General features: G+C 40.4%; 1 protein-coding gene across 1 annotated transcript in view; it reads right to left on the bottom strand.

The window, feature by feature from the left end:
* The window catches only part of LOC117828050 (CUB and sushi domain-containing protein 3-like), a 293,307-nt gene that overhangs the window by 92,682 nt on the left and 180,312 nt on the right, over window positions 1-20,313 (bottom strand). Inside the window, exons 10-11 of the mRNA XM_034705024.1 lie at window positions 10,802-10,923; window positions 869-972 (exon numbers count right to left, since the gene is read on the bottom strand). Coding sequence (XP_034560915.1) covers window positions 869-972; window positions 10,802-10,923 — 226 coding nt within the window. The remainder of the gene's footprint in view (window positions 1-868; window positions 973-10,801; window positions 10,924-20,313) is intronic.

The following is a 20,313-nucleotide window of genomic DNA, read 5'->3' on the forward strand; positions in this document are numbered from 1 at the left end:
TCAAAATATCAATTTATATTTTTTCCCCCCCAGACTGCAAGCTTCTTTTAGGCATCAAAGTTAACAGTGGCAGACTCTAAAGTGAATTGAAACCATCCACGTTGTAAGAGCTCTACATCTGTTATCCTTTTGGGCGCTGTGGTGTGTTCTCAAAATTCAAGCACCGTTCATTTATTAAGTGGAGCACGCATAATGAAGGCTTCTGTTCTACGATGGGACTAAATGCAAAAAAAGAAGGTGGAGGACTCTGAGTTAGGCAGCAGCCAGTGGCTTCAACATCAGGAACCAGAATAAAAATGGACAGAGGACAAGAAGTAATGTTGTAGTGTATGTGCAGCATGTTTTATTGATTGACAATAGCTCTGCTGCTCATAAAGACAGCTGGATGACAACGCAGCAGTTACTTGCATCTTTAATAAATGTATCGCATGATGTACTACCTGCTGTGCATATGAACATTGTGGCCCTAAGAAGGCAACTGAACTTGACATGCCTGAATTTCGAGGATGGAAGTTGAAGTACATTTTTACAAGAAATGAAAAAAGCTTGCAGAGGTTTGAAAATGATTTGTCTATCTTTTCAAAAGCACACTACACTTCTCCAAAGATGTGACAGTAACCACCACCCATGTTTGAACAGTTAAGTGAATGCTTTCACACAGCCGTTTTACATGGAAATAATGTAGTAAAGTCAAGTTTTTTAATATTAATAATGCCCCAATTCAAAGTTCTGTCTCAGAGGGATTAACAGTCTTTCTACATTTGACATACTGCATTTAAAGATTCTTGATTTGCATAAAAGCCTTCCCGCTAAAAAGGACCTTTTTTTGCAGAAAATGACAGTATGTCAGTGACAGTGTGATACTTACACTTGCAGAATAGTCGTGGGATCTCCCACCTCTCCTCCATCTCCGATAGTCAGAGTGTCATAGGCGATCTCAAGGTCGAACTCTTCAAAGTTGATCTGGATCACCTGAGATTCACACACACACACACATACACACACACAAAAAACACAGACACAGAGGAGTCAATACAAAGATGTTTCTAGCCACACTCAGTCATGATTGCCAGTTTAAGGCAAGCTATTTAGTGTGCCTCTGATATGCATGGTGTGCAATGTTTAACCCACTGCTGGAGTGAAGTCGTTCCGCCGCTGGTCCACCATCAGAGAAAGTGACAGAGGCATAACGCGGGGGAGACAGAGGCGATGTATAGCGTCGGAGCTGGCAGAGCGAAACAGCTCTGTGTATCAGTGCATGTCTGTATTTGTGGAGCTCTCGCTGTGTGTGTATGAGTTGTGCCTCTTGCGCTTCCACAAGCCCAGAATGCAATGTGATATCACACATGGAGACATCAGGATTCTGTCATTGTGGATGCAATGTTTGAGTATAAAGGCGTAAGGCATTCAAATTTGTTTCGACCTGTAATGAGTGAACATCTCAAATCTTTAGCTTTTGATTTCAATATTAAGGTTTACAAAAGGTCGGTTAAGAAGAAGGAAGAAGAGAACAATAGTAACATATGGAAGAAGCTCAGTGAAACGTCAATTTAGAAGATATAAAGCTACACTATGAAATCTTAAACAGCCAGTGTTACAAAAACATTACTTTTTTTCTCTTTTCTCTTCTGAAGTTACACTTTTATTTTTATAACTTCACAATATAATAGTAAGAGACTTCCACTGCTATGTTATGCTCTTTTTTAAATCAAAACGTTATTCTCCCAACGTAACTGGTTATTTTTTGCTTTAAGAGGTCCAAAAAGTCATTAAGAACTCAGATGATCATAGGCCAAATAGGCCATGGTAAAAGCAGTGATAAAATTGAGTATAATGTTGCAAAAAAGAATTGTTAGGACTTATTTGATAGTGACAGGATCCTCAATGAAAGGCATGGCTACGACCAACTTCTAACTATTCTATATCACTGACCCCAGTCTTAACAGATACTCCACAGCAGGTTTCCAATGTAGGCTTTCACCTCTGACCATATCAAAGACACTTTTCTCCTCTCCCAGACTTGTGCTTGACCAAAAGGTGATTCATCAGAATTCATTATTCCATCAGACATTGCTGTGCTGTGATTACATTCAGTATTGCTAGAAGAAAAGCTGGGAAGAGGGAGAGTAAGAGAAACACCTCCTTTGCTGTGCTGGAAGCCGGGATCTCTGATCAGGAATTATTAAACCAATACTTTCTGTTTCATCTGAGAACAGAGAGAAACACATTTGGAAGCAGCATGGACAGAGAAGAGGGAGAAGTGGGAGAAAATAAGGAAGAGAGGGATGGAAAAAGGAAGAGTAGATATAAAAAGAGGAAGAAGATGGAGATGGAAGAGAACTGGGGGGAAGCGTATGAGAAAATGTGTTTGTATGCTTGTGTGGGGGTAATAAGGAGCATGTCTTTGATGCTTGCGAGGTACAGTGTTAAAATATTTGAAGCCAGAATTTAGACTTGACCCTCAGGGAGAAGACTGAAAACCTACTCTGCCTATCCTTCCTCCACTGTCCTTGGGAGGAATTTCTGGATTCCCAGATTCAATATTCTACGGCACGGCTTCAAAAACATCCAGGTCTCAGTCTCCTGTCTGCTGGCGCGGTAAAGCATATTTATGTTCAAATCCTTCTTGTATTATTTCTGAGCATGTCTTTTTGTAGTCTCTATTCAGACATTCTGTTTGACTCAAGACTTCATAAATTTAGTTGTTTCATATTTTCTTTGACTTTCTGCAACCTGAAGACCTGGGGACATGATATCTCTAGTACACATATTGAAGTATAAACAGCTTATCCTCAACATGACCTTAACCACTGAATCTGTTTATAAGGATGGGACAAATGAACACTAAGCACTTGAACCAGTAGTCATGCAGTTCCACTCTCCAACCATTTAACTGCTTGTCTGCAAGGTTGCCTGATTTGCTTTTGCTCATGGGGTCAAGGTTTTTTTTTTTTCTCTTACAGAAGCTTACAAAGAAAATGGATACAGTGTAATAAAATTAAAATCCAGCAAGCTTGACAACACCACAATCACCTGATGTGGAGTTAAATGAGGGGGCAACAAAGATGAAGCAATCCTATGCCCATTGCTCCCAGTGCTGACTCAGTCTTATCTGCATGTAAGGCGGCAGATTGGATTAAAGCATCACCTACAAACCTGCTAAACTCTCTCTGGTAAGCACACACGCACAGAGACACACAAGCGCTCGTGTGCACACTGTAGCAAACACAAAACGGTAAACACACCAAAACAGAAACGCACTCACTTAAACAGACAGGCATGGCTTTATGGAGATTAATGTGTCTATTTATGTGATTACAAGTTCACCATTTTAATAGTTAGCACAATACTCATATAAGCCCAAAGCAGACGCTCATTACAGCAGCATGTCTGGCAATAAAGAACATATGCTAGGAAATATTTGGCATATTTTTCCCAAAGACGATACAGCCGTCACAGCGTTAATAAATTTGATTTTCATGGAGAATATTATTTGGTGGGCTACCTTGTCATGTTGGACATTCAGTTTGTTTATTTCAAGGAAACCTTCCAGCATTCCATGGTTTCTCTTTAACTTGAAAACTGACTGCTTGGTAAGGGATCAGCTGTCAGGTTAGCAACAATAATAAGAATGAACTAAAACACCTGATTGGTGTTTCAAAAAAGTAGAAATCCTACCTACTTCAGTCCGAAGAATATTTTTTTTTAACATTTGTTTTGATTTAAGACACATGCTGCAACATGTGTTTTTGCTTCTACTGCCACCTACCGGCTTTACTTTGTACTGCAACATAGGTGATGTGTCTTTAAGACGTGCCACCACAGCATTTGTTACCATATTGATTCTGTAACATGTGCATCGAATTGGAAAGGAGTACATATATGTATCAGATTTTTGGGCACAGTCGCAATAGACAAGCAGAAGCTTTGAAGGGAAAAATTACACATTTCAAAGTCTTTTGGAGGTGCAACAATAATGTTAGAAATCAGTCATTTAGGTCCTCAAAGTTATTGTTCAGGTTTAGGAAAAAGATAATAGTTTGTAACATAATTATAATCAGAAATACTTTATTTATCCCGGACAATTTCTGGCAACAAAATTCAGTTGAAACATTCGTCAGACTGAACAGGATTACAATACACACTAATGTACAAAAACTAGTTTCAAAACTTATTTTAATTACTGCACTTCATTGCACTGCACCAAACAGTTATGTAACTAACTAAGATAACACAACTTTGAAGGATTGACTCATCTCCTGGATAGAGTTCCGTGTTTGTGTGACCCATTAATCACCCTCAATCTCAACGCCAAGTGGACTTACCTGCTCTTCACTTTGACCGCCTAACTCGTAAAACATCAAAACAAGAAGTGGGAGGACAGCTTCAGGAAAGTACTTCAGTCCGTCAGGTACATATGCGATCATTCTTAGACGTGTTGGGTAACTGACCGTGCTGCTGCATTACGGGACGAGCTGTGAAATATTTTGGTCATGCAGTGTCTGAAGAGAGAGGAGGACCTGTGTGTTCTGATGATGCAATCTGGTCCTTCTTTATCCTTGTGTACGTCCTTTAAGAGCCACCTAATGCCACATCAGCACTGTTCACGCAACATTAAACACAGCTTGAATATCACTACCCTTCACCGTGCACATGTGTGTTTGAGTCTGTGTGCATGTGAACAGACTGAACTCAACTTAGAGATAAACATCATTACTGACAGTGTGCCTGTTAGAGTTAATGTGTGCGTCTGCATCTCTCTCAGTGTTTTGTGTGTGTGTGTAAAACATAAAACTGAATACTCTACATATTTTTCCTCTCTTCTTAATAGGTTGGTGTTCATAGAAACATCCATCTTTCTTCCTCTCTCCCTCTATCTCTCTTGCTTCTCCTTCTCTATCCCCCTCCTTCTTGCTGTCACCCTCTCTGTCTCTCTCTTTCTAATTGGCTGCTGCATTCCTCCTTTCCATCCATCTATGGCTTCTAGCCAATGAGGCGACAGAATTGGATTTCTGCTTGATAAAGCACTTCCCTTGGTTGTCGTGCAGACAATGAGGTGTGGGAGGCTTCTCTCTACCCATACAGTAATAAGATCTAGGGATACCTTGAAGATATAGTCATGGTAGCAATATCTGAAACACCTGGCGAGCCACAGTCAGTGATGTAAAGGGGGGCACGGATAGAGTCTGGGAATAATAGATGGTCTGTGACAGTAAACCCACCGCCATCCACTCTCCTTGAACATGCTTTCATCTAGATGGTAAAAATTGTGCCATGGTGAAGAGAGCCCAGGTCGTAGCTGATGAAGACTGATGACCAGAGCTCACTTTAACTAATTGTTTTTCCTTATACTTCAGTTTCATCGAGCTGAAGCCAAAAGGAATCTCCTTTTTGGAGACCAACCCCGACAAGAAACCTGTGGGAAAGGCCATGGCTTTTACTGTTGCTATGCAACTCCTGCACTGAAAATGCATATCAATCAATGTTTTTGCAAAGTGTTATTTTTCTTAAACATCAACCCCTTTTGAGATAAAAAAGATGCAAAGGCATCTAACAGTAAGTGAAAGATTCCAGTGCAGTATCATTTAGATGTAATGTGTTTGTATGATTTCTGCGGGTATACAGGGAATTAATTTAAACAACTTGTGTAAATTGTTACATAGACAATCTAGCCCACAGTGTCACTTTCCATTCTTATCAAATGCTCTTGTAACACTTTTCCTATGTCAGTCATAGTTGCCTTATGCAGAATAGCAGAGCTGCAGCAGTCATCTTGGTTATGCCTCACACTGTGCATGCAAATTTGTACTGAGCGATGCAAAGCCAGATCATACTTGATGCTGTCGATTTACATGTCAGAGCATGATCCAGCATCAGCATGGCTTAGCCAGGAATGGAAATGATGGGGAATTTTAGTCTGGGAGGAAAAGTTTGGGAGGAATGCCGTTCTGCCTCAGATTTAGAAAATCTATTTTGAATGGAGGAGATTGCATGAAGCTGTTTTAGGCTGTTTCTTAAGTGTGTCTGTTAAAATAAAGTGTCTTTGAATGCACCTCAAATCAAGTAACAGCCTCTAGATTCAATTGGAAGAAGTGACACGCAGGCTCACCAGTCAAAAGTCGCACTAGGCTGGAAGCTATTAAGACTCTTATTACAATGCTAAAGAGATTGACATGCTGTGTCAACGTTTTAAGACCTTTGGGACATGCTGACCGAGAGGTTAGAGCGTGTTTTTTGAGTACAGAACAAAAGACACTATTATTGTGTGTTCAAAGCAGAGTTATCATGGCCCCCTGTACCCACGAGATGAGACCAGCTACAGCTGGGATAGTTTAATATGATCCTAAGACCAGTTCCATTTCCACTGGGTATGGCTTTGTGTTAAACTGTATGAGTGACCCAAGGAATGGTGGACACAAAGTTGCCACTTGTCATGCATCACAAACAGATGGTACAAAGAAGGGGTTTTAATATGGTGATTTCATGTGAGTACGAAAAGGAAGAGGCAAGAGGAGAAGAAGAGAACGAAGTCTACTAATGGCCATACAGTCATGCCTTCCCCAAGGTTAAATGAGAACAGGAGGGAATGGATTGGCTCTAAAGGCTCATTCTGCCAAAACTAAATGAAGCAATAACATCAGAGAGCTATAGAAGCCCATTAACACTTAACCTGAGAGAGAGGGTGAAGAGGGGTGGGCGGACAGACAGAAAGAGAGGGAAAGAGGGAAATGGGCCCACAGAGAAAGAGAGGAGAGGGTGAGCTATAGGAACTTGTCTCTTTACCTTCAGAGTCTAAAAAGAAGGAGACAAATATAGAATATGTGAGGGAAAAGGTGCAAAAGAGATAGCGACAGAGTAAAACAGTGAAAAACAGATTTCTTCCCCTCAAATGCCCACATCATCCCTCTCTGTCTTCTCCTTTCCCTCCATAGTAATTTGATGGTTTCAGGCTGAGCTCTTTAATGAAGAATCTGGGTAATTCTGGGGACAGACCCTCTGGGAGTGAAGGAGGAGGAGGGAAGGGCAGTGTAAAAAAGAAAGAAAAAGAAGGATGAGACAAGGGGAATGAGAGAAAGGAAGCACAGGATGAAATAGGGTGAGACATGTACAAGCTATAACACGTGATGTCCTGCTACTGGGAGGAACTCAGTAGAGAGCATTTCTTAATACCATGACCCTCTTTCCCTCCTCCCCAGCCTCAGATGTTTTTTGGTTCCTGGTGTGTGTTTGTACACTTTGTTGGCTTCTCCCCTCAGGAGATCAACTCAACTTGTCGGCTAAGCTGCCCCCCATTCCCTCATCAGCCTCCTAATTGAGGACAGGTTTTTATTGGAGTCAGCCGGATCATCAGCGCTCTTGCTCTGTTTTGTTCCTGTAACCTGATTTTTACCTGGCACCTGAACAACATAAGCATGTTTTTAATTGACTTGTGTTTGAATCTGAAAGCCATATTTTTGGGTCTACAATTTTGGTTGCCAACTTCTCAAAAACCACGAAAGGATATATTTCTAAACCAACATGAACCTACAAACAGGGGAAAAGGACTGAATGTCAATAAATGATTGACTGGATTTAAAGATTACCAACATGTCTTCATCTTCTTCTTGTTGGTTGCTATTGATGTCCCATCCCTTCCTAACACACACTAATAACTTTAAAACACCAAACCAAGATCCCTAAGGTCTTCAACAACAACAAAACAGCTTCTTGCAGTGGTTCAAAGCTGACACTTGCAGTAATGAAAAGTTCAATGACTTCTGTGACTTTTGTCTTCCTCCTCCTCCCTGCAAATCCAATGCACACAGCAGTGCAGAAGCCCCATTAATCAATAGAGCTGTCAATCATGGTGTTGTATTGCCTTTTGTGGCATCAAATAGTCAACTTAGCTCAATAAGAATTGTCTACAATAACACAAATAACTTATAGGAGAAATTTTAAGATGCATATTTTGATCTTAAAGTTTGACCCTTGTCTCGTCTGTTGACATGGAAGATGTCAGCTATAATATGTATTGCATTCAGTATGTAGGGGGAGTTCCAAATGTTTTGGCTTCACTTTAGGGCAGCTGTCATGTTGTCCGTCTTTTTTAAGGCAGTCTATTCTGTAGATAAAGTTGAGTATTATTCAATTCAACCAATCAAAAACAACTCATACTGTATTTATGCTGATGTATTTATTTGATATAATTTACAACTACTAAAAAGCTTCTATAATCTTCAAATGTAAGATATTGCCTTCAATGAAAACCTATCCTGGAATACTACAGCTTAAATTGCTCTTTTAATTTCAGGTGTCTATGAAAATATGTCTACCACCTCAACAGTAGGATCTGACTTTTTACATGGTCATATTTAACAATAATCATCTACTTCTTTGTCTTATACCAATTCTGTGTATGTCTAACTGATAAACATGATTTGGCCCAGGGTTCAAACATTTCCGTGTTTCCATAACAAGCAGGACATACAGTATATGTTACAAACTGTTTTAATGGAGAGGTCTCGGTGATGAGATGACCCCTGATGCCAGAGCATCAACCCTGACCCCTAAATGTTTACCCTCTGGTCCAGGTCAGGGTCACTTTAATTTCTGTTTTAATTGCCTCAAAGGAATCTGTGCAACATGTTAAGCACCTTGAGAACTGACAGTATTGACATCTCACTTCTGAGGATGATTCTTATCATGTCAAAGATCAAGCTGTTCTCGTTTAATTGTTTTTTTACTTAACCCTCACTCTGAGTTTCTTTATAATCTTTAAGTGTGTGTGATTCAGTTTGTGTGTATTAGCATGTTATTTATGTCACTGTAAAAAACTATACTCTTGTTATCCTAACAGAGAGAGAGGAGAGCAGGTTGGGTGAGGGTTTAACTGGGACATCATGCTTGTGTGTCTCAGCACTCTAAGGGCGCCTTGTGTATCTTTGCTCTAAATGGCTGTCCATCCTTTTCAGGTCAGTGACGTACAAATGTCCAGACCCTTGAAGACCTCATGTTTGATGTTGTGCTGTATGAGTCTTGTTTGCTGTGTGATGCAATGTAGTACATGACGTGTCCGTGATTCAGTTTGGGGAATGACATATTGTAATGTGATGTAGTGTGATTCAATATGGTGTGAGCCATATTTGTGATGCAGTGTGACATGAATTAGTATTGAGCATAACAGCAAATAAGGTGATGGCAGTGCAGGCTTCTAGGATAAAGGGCGATAAAAAAGGCATGATGTAACCTCAGTTGACCTGGTCTTCATTTGGGGCAATGTGTTAGGCAATATCCATTATCATACATAATACATACATAACTCCTAACACAAGGATGCAAACACCCCACAGTGCACAGGAGGGTGTTAGTACCATAGCCTTCAACAGTCACATACACATTGTAAGCCTTCAGCTGAGGATGTATTGCTCTAGGCCATAAACCAGAGGCCTTGGGCAGTGACAGAGAGAGCTGTGTGTGAGAGTCTGAAGAGGGAAGGAGAGACAAAGGTTTGGGGCAGGAGTAAAGAGGTTGTGCCTGCATGCTTTCCTGCCAGTGTGTGTGTGTATTTGAGAACACATATGCTATACGTGCAAGTGTGTCTTAGTTTGTGTGTAAGCGTGTGCATATATGTACGTGCGTCCCCATTGTGCTGACGCAGGTGTTGCCATTGACGACAGAGCGGTCACCACAGTGACCCTGCAGTGGAATAAGGATGTGTCCCCTGAATACCAATCAGATTTCTCCTGGGACATGCAGCGACCAATCACAGCCATCTATCTAACCTCCAGCCTATCGCCTGCTATCGCCTGCCCCGTGGCAGGATTAACCAATCACACAGAATTAGACACCGATACGCTGAGACTAGCATATCATTTGCTGCAACTCCAAAATGACTTATTATCAGCTCCTTTTAATTGTGTGAAAACTCTGCTGAACTTACTTTGTAAATGCCTGTAAGAACTACTCGATTATATCAATTCAAGTTGTATTGAATTGAACTCAAATGGAACAAAGCCTGCGAGCCAGTTCAAGACTTGAGAAGGGACAGAGTCTCACTGCAGCTCTCCATGAAGTTTACCCAACACACTTTTTACAGTCAGACACACTAAGAGATGACATGCACTGCACGCCCTTGCTTCTGCCAATGTTGTTCTTGCTTATTTAATATTTTATAAGCTCCACTTCGGTCCCACCGTTCACTTGTGTTGAGTTTCCCTCAGGCTAGAGTTATTGTTGTCACCCCCTAATTTTCTCAGAGCCTAGCTTAGGCACACTTGCAGGGAGAAATCGGATCACAGCCTACATGCAAATATAAACTCTATGCATGCTACAAGTAAGCTTCTGCGTAGTAATACATGCTTTTTATGTGTGTAGGTTGACTGGAGCATTTCAACAATATAATTAACAGTATGAATGCACCCAACATGACCCCTTCTTGCCCCCTCAATGAGCATATTTCTGCTCTGACCTACTTAAAATAGTTGTGTGTAGGCTGACAGTTGTTCTTTTCTCTTTATGTCTTTATCTTATTCTTTTCTGTATTGTCGTTGTTTCTTTGTTATTAACCCGTTTTTTTATTACTGTGATGTTAAAATGAAAAATTCTATAAATAAAACTAAAAACAGTTGCACTAACAGTTGTGATTGTGCTGCCTATGATTGATTTTCAGAATAAAACACTTTTATTTAGCTCAGTAAACAAACATTTGCATGCTTCTTATTTCCAAAATCATTACAAGCAGTGTCGGCTAATTATCAACAACAACTTCATTGTGAGACTTTGTTGAACACAGAGACAGACACACAAAGAGAAAGAGATTTACCTTATTAGGATTTGAAGCTGTAATTATCCATACACACTGTGCGTTGCTCTCATATTGAATTGGGAAGTTAGGAGATGTAAAGGCTCCTGAAGGCCCTTGAAGATTACTGCCACACGTCTTCACTGTGAACAGGAAATAAAAACAAAACATAATGCCATCATTATTATCAGTAACTGCAGACATTGTAAAGAATTAGCAACAGCAATGTTTGCTGTTGAGTCAACAAAGGACAAAGAGGCAATTACTTTTATAATTTAACAATGTGGCTGAAACTTTTGGAGGCTTTTCTGAAAAACACTGAGCAGCAAAGTAAACCACTTCTGGGTCCAGAGTAGTTAAAACAATTTAATACGACACTTACACAGTGGGAGGAAAAGAGAGAACTCAAGTGCCAAAGAGGAACAGAAGGTCAGAAAGATGTTATTGATACTAGTACAACTCCCTGGAAAGCGGCACTTAATTGAAAGCTATTGGCTGTGAAATACCACAGGATTAGCTAGCATTTGCTGATAGACACGCTCACCAGCAATTTACTCCCAAAATCTATCGATAGTCAACTGCTTGCAACTAACTGGAAACTAAATTCTTCTTCACAGTGCCTTGACACAGAAAACAACTGACATTACATAAAACAGGATGATGAGAAAACAGCAACATTTTGTTGGCGAAAGTTGGAGAGTGAATCTCAATACAAATCCATCTGAGTGTATTACTGCATGTCAGCATTTGTTAAGTAGAGTCACACAACCTCAGACTGAAGCTACACTCAGCAGGGTGTTGAGAATGACACATGCTAGCTGTTCGATAAAGCGACCAAGCCTTCATTAGGCCGTGTGCTCCAACTGGGTGTGATAGAGAACCTGCTTGTCTGTCCTTGGGTTGTCCTGTTAGAGTTGGGAGGTAATTTTCTGGTTGGTTTGAAGCGGTGTTTGTTCTTTAATTAGTTTGTTCAGCAGTAGGCTGCGGGAACGCGTACTGTTAACAGACATATGAACACGTGCAGGCAAATGGAATAAAATAAAGGCACAAATATTTGAATGCAAATATCATCACAGTTTGAAAACAAAGATGTGTAACTGCAGGCGCATAGAGGTGGTTCACTATGGCGGCACAAGTGCACCTTACATATTAGGAGTAGTGGTGAAACTTTAACACAATCCTGCTACTATTGTGACACAAAAGGCTGCAAAAAGCTTTAAAAGACAAACAGAGCAGTATGTTTGTCAGTGCGTCCCTTTGTTTGTGTAATGGGGTGTGTCTGTGAGGTGCTGTAAGTGAGTGTAAGAACAAGTACAAGACTCCTCAGAGACAACCTTATATCTCTTATGTCTGACTCTCTCTACGTCCGTGTGTTTCCCCATCTCTAGCTTGCCCGGATCACTGCCTGAGTTCCCCCTGACTGAACCCAGTTTATGCTTGTTTCACTAATTCTAAATGCATCTTCACTTGACCTTCTCTTGTGTTCAGCTCCCTGCAATTTATAAACTGATAGACACTAAGAGATGAAATGTGTGTGTGAGTGTGGATCTGTGCGTGTGTATGTGTGTTTGGCTCGCACATGAGACATGATTTATATACATGTGTCAAAGAGAGTGTGCGTCATTGTTACAGTGTGTGTATGTGTGGGCGCTGACAGCTCAATCAGCGTGGCCAGAATGAATGGCCAGCCCAACGCCGTGCCAACAGCAGAATGGGCACAATGTTGCTATAGCGATAATGCACAGAGAGTTATCACCAGAATTACCAGAGGAGCTTACATGTCATAATTTAGATTAAACTCCATCCATATCTGTGTCTGTCTTTGCCTCTCTGTCTATCCATCGTTTCTCTTTTAGTACATTCTGTCCTGTCTTTCTCTACTCATGTCTTCTCCATCAACTCCCTCTATCTTTTCAACCTTTAAGAAGAAGAAGTTAAAGCAGCATGCTATGATTAAATGGTGTTACTGTGTGTGCTCATGTCCATCGGGGTACTCTGTTGCCCTTTTCTCCTCATTTCTTGTTTCTGAATTGAACCTATGTATTTGTAAATCACCTAATGCTGGTATATTGAAAGCTGGGATGTGATTACCTGTTGTCTCTGTTTGCTTGGGCCTGAACTGACTTTATGCTCGAAGGCTCCTGATCTAACATTTCCTTTTTGGATCCAGAGGTGCTGTATGGTGATTTAAACTCCATTAATGTTGAATTAATGTAGTGTTTAGGGACTGTTGTGTTGTTTTGGTGTCTCATTTGTTGTATTTGTGGGATGTGTTTTAGTTTTCATTATTTGTTCTATGTTGGGCCCCCTACCAAAAGCTTTTGGAACCTTCTCGGGGTGTCCTTTTCATACTTTTCATATGCAGGTAAACGACCGTCAGACTGATCAATAATACAGTAACGGGGTGAGGATAAAACATTTGTAAATCGGGTGAGAAGTCAGCAGATAGGCTACCCATTGTAACAAAGGATTAAACATAGTCCTCATTAAATAACTGCCTAAATGCGGGATGATATCGACTAGTCTTAGTCTCGGTGCGCTCTGGTCTCGGGCATGGCTAAAGGGATCGCTTCACAACCACATACCCTGGAATCTACACTATGATTAGCTGCATAGGAGTGAGACATCTGATTGGTTACAGACATTGCCCTGCAGTCTCAAAAATCAGAACGTACGTTTTTGAATCTTGTTTTTTATTTGTGGATTTGTTTTTACATTTGACTTGAAATACATTTGTGAATCCTTCTGTTTGCATTTGTGATTTATGAGACTGTTCTGACTCCATATGTGTATCCCTTACGCCTGAACAGACCGTAAGACTTCAAAATCCGTTTTAGGTGCCATTCTGACACAATCAAGTGGTGAAGATCGTGCAAGCAAAGCCGTGATATCTTCATAAGGCAGCCTGAGGTTGAAATAAAGCTCAACTAACTGCTGTACTGTCATTTTTAGATCGAAACTGGTTGATCTCCAGTGCTAACTTGGTATCTCGTGCACACGTGAAACTTTCTTTCCACATGAGAAAGTTTCACTTGTGCATGAGAAAGTATCTGGTGCTCACGAGAAAGTATCTCGTGCACACCAGATACTTTCCAAAAAAGATTTCTGCACATGTCACTTCAGGGGCTCCGTACTATGTGCTGCATCTTAACTTAAGAGCATTTTAAGAATGGTTTTCTCACTCCTTCTTGAAGCGCCTGTCTCCTATCTGTCTCTCTTTCTCTCCCTCTCATCGTTATTTAAACTGGCACACGATATAGAGGGCTCAAAGCCAAAAGGGCCACACTATCATTGAAGCGATAATGAATTCTAGATCAAATTAAAAATTTTGATGAGGTCTATCTGCTACAAAATTCATATTGTTGGAATCACAAGCAAAATGAAGTGAATGCCTTTGACATGAATTGCAGTGAGAGTGTGTGCAGCAACACATCCGCACTTGAGTTTGTATATTCAGATCAATTAGATTCCCTGAGGATTTGTGCTTTCTCGCACTCACTTTAACACAAACATACTTACTCACAGAAACCGTTGGGATGCAGACCAAAATTAAATGATGTTTCAGATGAGGATCACACTGCCAAAGTCTGTTCTGGAGCTTGAACGCCCTTGCTCGCACTTCTCCAAAGTTTTGTTTTATGGCTTCGGAGTAAAACTGACGTACCCCATGAGCTCAGTCAAGGCTGCAGGAAGTAATATTTTCTTAGTCTAAAGTTTAACACTCTGAGGCTTTGTGATGTTTTGACTTGGTACCCCATCCTGGCAAAGCAGAGTCTCATAACTGTTGCCTTCATTTTGATCTCGGCCTCACACTCAAGGTCCATAACTGCTGCTTTCTCAGCATGGTGGCCTTTTGCGGTTAGTGAGTCGTCCTCTCTGTGGAGGGCTCAGGTTCAATCATCCATACAGCAGTACTTGCTGGAGCATACCAAGGACGCTTAACCCCTACCTGTTCCAGATTATCTACCTGACCCGCATCCTGAAGAGAGAGAGCGAAGAGACTTTTGGGACATGTGAATAAAATACAAAGGAAATTGAATCATATGGATGAATTTCCAAAAGTACGCCACTCCTACTTTTATTTAAAAATCCCATACTAATGTGTTTGTCTTCTTGGATGCAAACACACCTTGGGTCCTGCTGCATTTCAAAGTTTTTTTTTTGCTTTGAGTAATGTCATGTAACTCTTCCCTATGAATAGTGCCATAACATAAAAACTCAGGTTTCAATTGATGCTGTGCTCTGACAAGCCAAGAGTAAGGTTGTTTTTGAACACTTCGCTTTTTTTTTCTTTGGTAATTACTTCATCAAACTAACTTTGTGATAAGAGTACACACGTTATTAATGGAAATACTCCTTAAAAGGATGTTTCATATTAAGGGAACTTTGACAAGGATGATGGGTAACCAACTAGACAGGTTGTTAAATACAAACCTTGTATCATTATCGTGACAATGAGGGCCAGGAGCATGTTGATAACAAAAAACAAACATAACTTGACAAGCCCTTATATACCTTTAGCTACACTAAACCAAGTTGGGAGTGTGCATGACTTCTTATCGTTTAAACATTCAAAATAACCTCAGATCAGAGTGTTGAATCAGATAAGAGATCACAAGCTTCGTTAGGATGGCTGAACATGCTGTCTTAACAGGTTGCCTGCAGGAGCAGATAGATTGACCAATGGACACGGAGAATGATTGATGACATCATTAAGCTGGCACACAGTGTTCCAATGGCCCTCGCACTGGTTAGAGCTGTAATGGGTACACACACTCACATACATACACACGCACGCATGTACACGCACGCACACACACACACGCACACGCACACACACACACACACACTCACACACACACACACACACACACACACACACACACACACACACACACACACACACACACACACACACAGAGATGGTCTTTTGGTGGGCGGGGGTTAGTTGTTTTTTGCACACTGGCTGTTCACTTGGGCTTCCTCTTTCTTTCTTTTTCCTTTCTTTCTTTTTTTATTCCATGTTTGAAATCAACATATGTGGATATGTGTCTGTATTCAGTTGACATGTAGCACCCTTCCTTGAGTCAGTATAGTCAGTTAGATCAACTGAACCCCCTTGAGTTCACAAACAGACACACACACACACACACACACACACACACACACACACACACACACACACACACACACACACACACACACACACACACACACACACACACACACACACACACACACACACAGCAGAGAGTTGGCTCAGTGGCCTTGCCATCTGTCCATTAATCAAGGTGCCACATGGACTCTCTCTCCCACTCTCTCTGTCGGTCTCTCTCATAAAGTATTGTAGATGTGGACAGAAGGACATTGCAATTTATTGGCTGTTTTTGTTGTTTATTTTTATTTAGATTTGAATTGTTTAATTGCAGCTAATACAGCAATAAATGCTCCAACCCTTACTCTTCCCCTTCCTCTCCCAGTCTTTTTGTAATTTTCATCCGTCTCTCTCTTTTGGTTCACTGTTTTGACATAAAGGGCAAATTTTCAGGATACGTTCACTTTGTTTTCCTCTAATGTTCCAAAAGCCACATTTAGCTGTATTAAGTGTTATGACAGAGCTGACCCCTTAATAAGTTAGCAGGCTTGACGCTCTCTGACAGATTGCTTGTCTCTCTATGTTATTCATGAGTTTCCACTTAAGCTATTGGCTGGTGTGGATGGAAAGGTCACATTTGAGTTGTGTTACTCGAGACATAGGCTTTCTCCTGTCACTATTTTGTCCAACAGGATGAAACAAAGTAGGCTTAATAAGGAAACTACAATTTAGAGAACATTGTTTTTAACAAGTTGTAACAAAAAAACATTGGTTCTGAACAGTCCTCTCAGATAGCTTACCTGCTGATCTCATTCCAAAATTGCATCTATCTCCTGTGCCTGTACAACCAGCAGAGGTGCAAACAGAAGCACAGCAGCTCGTGTGTCTGTTCAATGATTTTGTGGCTTAAAATCAACATGCATGTTCCAAGGTGGATTGATTGGTGTAGATCAGGTGGTGTTTATGCAGATGCAGCACAATATTTTTTGTTGGCCGACACAATTTGGAATGAAATTGCAATGGCATTTCCACCAGCTCGGTCCATCTCTTCAAACACTGCAGGTAACTTAATTATATTTTCTATCAAAACAGGTACTCAACCTTCTGTTTTTTCCAATGCCCTGCTAAGCCAAATGGGTACTGTGTTTTCACAGAGAATATTGCTCAGAGTATTCCCTTTAGTAAGTAGAAAAATAGTTAACTGTTAACTGACAACATAACTTGAAATGTGTTATTGTGCTTTCTCTCCCTGGCAATGTAGAAAAATATATCTTTATTGTATCAGACACCTGTTGATACTTTAGTAAGCTTCATAATTGTTGTATGTATTTGAAAGATTAAAAATGGTCTTATTGGAGCTGAATTTGCAAAATTGAACACTCCTCAGTGCTCTTGCAGGCACTGTAATAAAGCCAGATCAAAAAAGGGGGAAAAAAAGCCTTTGCATATGTATATGGTGGAAAAATGAAATACTAAATGCTGACTGGTCAAAGAGGGGGCCAGTGACAAAAGGCAAAAAATAAAACAAGTTTAATTAAGAGCTACAGAGCATCTCCACACGAGGGAAAGTTGATTCTTTTCACAGTCTATTAGCTCCGAACTAGCCTCTCTCTCTCTTGCCTCTAAGGCATTCATATTTTCAGAATTTCAATATTGGATTTTTGTCCCTAAGGGGGAATGGATTTTTGTGAATAGGTTTAAAAATAGAGAAGTAGTCTCTCTCCTCTATGCTTTACAGCTAAGCCACTAACACCAAACCACTCTATTTCAAGTGTTTAATGTTTTATTTGAAATGCCTACAGATGCATAGTACTGTGTTTACTTCTTTTGTCTTCCCTTTTGAGTGACCCTGGCATATAGTTCAAATAAAGCCTCAGCATTGTTTCCAAATAAATTCAAGTGTATGTACCATGAATCTTGTCCTTCAAGCAACCTCGCTGTGTTTACCCTGGGATTTATGGGATTTTTGAAGATGGATGTCTTTCTGTTTCACCAAAGTAGGACAGAGATATGCTGCATAACAATGCCAGAATTGTAAACAGTGCTGTAATTTTCTTCTATTCCAAAGATGCCTGTCTAAAATAGAAATACCTGTGGATACTTTAATAGCATTAAAGGCTTCAGGTAAATTTGTCAGAGATCATGCCATGATGTGCGAGGAATTAATGTCATGAATTTTGTCCTGCTGCTTGCCTTATAGTGCATGGTCGCATAAATTGAGTTTATGCATGCTGTATTAGGACTCCACGCTGGAGTAACAGTGCCCTCCATTGCGAGATGCTTTAAATAACAAAGATCAACTAGCAGAGAATCACTCGTTACTTAGCAACACCCACGGAGCAGGACGGCGCTCTTTGTCACGGCTTTGTCAAAAAAAGTTCCTCTCTGTGCAGTAGGTCGTGCTGGGAATACCAGCCGCCCTGTTTTAAATTCAACAGAGCTTTAAAAAAGCACACACCTGCTACTAGGAAGCTATAGTCATTGTTGAGAGCATCTCTTCCTGCCCACATATTTCCCCTTCAAAGAACCCTGCTGACTGTGGACCAATGGCTCTGTTTCCTGCTGATGGAGGTCATTCTTCTTAACCGATCCCTGCCTCAAGGGACAACATCACTGACTTTTATTGCCATTGCCAGTCTCCCTTTGGGGAAGCTTAGCCCATCATCACTTGCAGGTAAATGCAAGGCTTGATTGGCTTAATGTTAGTAGTTTTATTAAACTGCTCATTACAGCTATTTAGTGATGATGAATCCCTAACAGCCATTAGCAATCTTAGAGAGCCAATCAAAGGGTATCTGCACTAGAATATCTCTGATAATTGAGTTGGATAATAGGGATGATTGGCAGGGACCAATCAGAGCCCTGGAGTGGCAGTCAAATCCAAACAGTACAGGCTCAGGTTATTTCCTACATGCTTGCAAGGATTGGTGCTGTCATGCTGAGATAAAGCTTAATGAAGGTCAGTGCTCTTGTGTGTCCAGTCCACAAGAGAGGCAGGGCAGCAGCCAAGGCTTGTGTCTAGACTGTGTCCTTATCCCACAAAGCAAGAGTGTGGAACCCATGGCTGCCTGGCACCCGTCCTGCTCAGGTGTCCCCAGTCACATATCGTTCAACTATGGGACTCCTGGGTGTTACTTGCTAGCTAAATGTACTACCTCTACAGATCTCCCTGGATAATATCATCCCCCCATAACTGATTTTGAGATTTGTACTCGAGTGAAGACCAATACCTATATCCCTCTGATATGAAGAAATATATACATAATATTGGAAGGAAAAATTGGCATAATGTTTTTAAACTGCTGGTACCACACTGTTATCGTTTGCTATTGTTGTATACGATTTTGGGGTTAAATGGCTATTGTAGGCGATAACTTCAATGACTGACATACTTGCCAAAACTTAGAGGGCTGACAGCCATGATGGGATAAGTATAAGAACAGTTCCCACGACTTATGAGTGAAGAAGGAAAATAAAAATAAAAAGAGAAGGAAATGAAGAAAAAAGAAGAGATGGAGGAAAGAAGGAACAAGGAAATAAGGTCAGAAAAAAAAGAAATAAAGAGTTAAAAAGAAAGGAAGAAAAAGGACAAAGAAGCAAAGAAATGTTAGAAAAAAGAAGGAAAGAAAAAGAAAAATGAAATTCAGCAAAGAAAAAGTAGATGATAGAAAAAAACAAAAAAAGAAAGAAATGGGAAAGGAATGATCACCTATTAGGCATAAATAAAAATCAAAGCAAACTCATTATCAAAGTCTAATTGGATTCATGTTTTCTAAAGGTTCCTTCAGTTGGATTAAAACAGTTAAGTTTAGCATTTCCATCAATAAGTTACATTCAAGAAACTTTAAATCTGTTTCCAAAACTATTACATTTCTTAGATACTTTTTAAGTGGTGTTCATATGCTAATGTTTCATGATGGATGGAGTGAGTTTAACTTTTACAGAGGCTATAATTTAAGCAGAGAGAGTAGGTGTGACATTTTTCAGCTTTTCCCCTTGCTACTTCGTCTCTTTCTCTTCTTTTGCTTTCTCTGTATTATTCTTCCTTCTGATTCTATATCTCCAGTAATTATTACTTAGATGTTAAAATACCTCCCTTGTTCTTTCTCATCTCACAAACACACATACACACACGGGCAAAAACATCCGGTGAATATTGGTTTTTATGTTAAAGTATGTGTCTCAGGCCACAGTCTGAAGCCTAGTGAAGGGAGACATGACAAACGACTTTGGCATTTAACACGACAGCCGGCCTCTCTCTCAGTCTCACCCCCTCTGTGCATGCCTGTGTGTGCATATGTATGTGTGTGTTGCAAGTCTGAGACTGCAAGCGGTGCCAGCTGTGAAAGTGGAACAAGTGAGGGAAGCTAAAGAATGAAAGTCTGATGCGTGTTAATTATCAGAGCACTTAGAGAAATGATGAAGAGCGCACAACTGT

This window comes from Notolabrus celidotus, chromosome 16, assembly GCF_009762535.1.
Source record: "Notolabrus celidotus isolate fNotCel1 chromosome 16, fNotCel1.pri, whole genome shotgun sequence".
Taxonomy (NCBI): domain Eukaryota; kingdom Metazoa; phylum Chordata; class Actinopteri; order Labriformes; family Labridae; genus Notolabrus; species Notolabrus celidotus.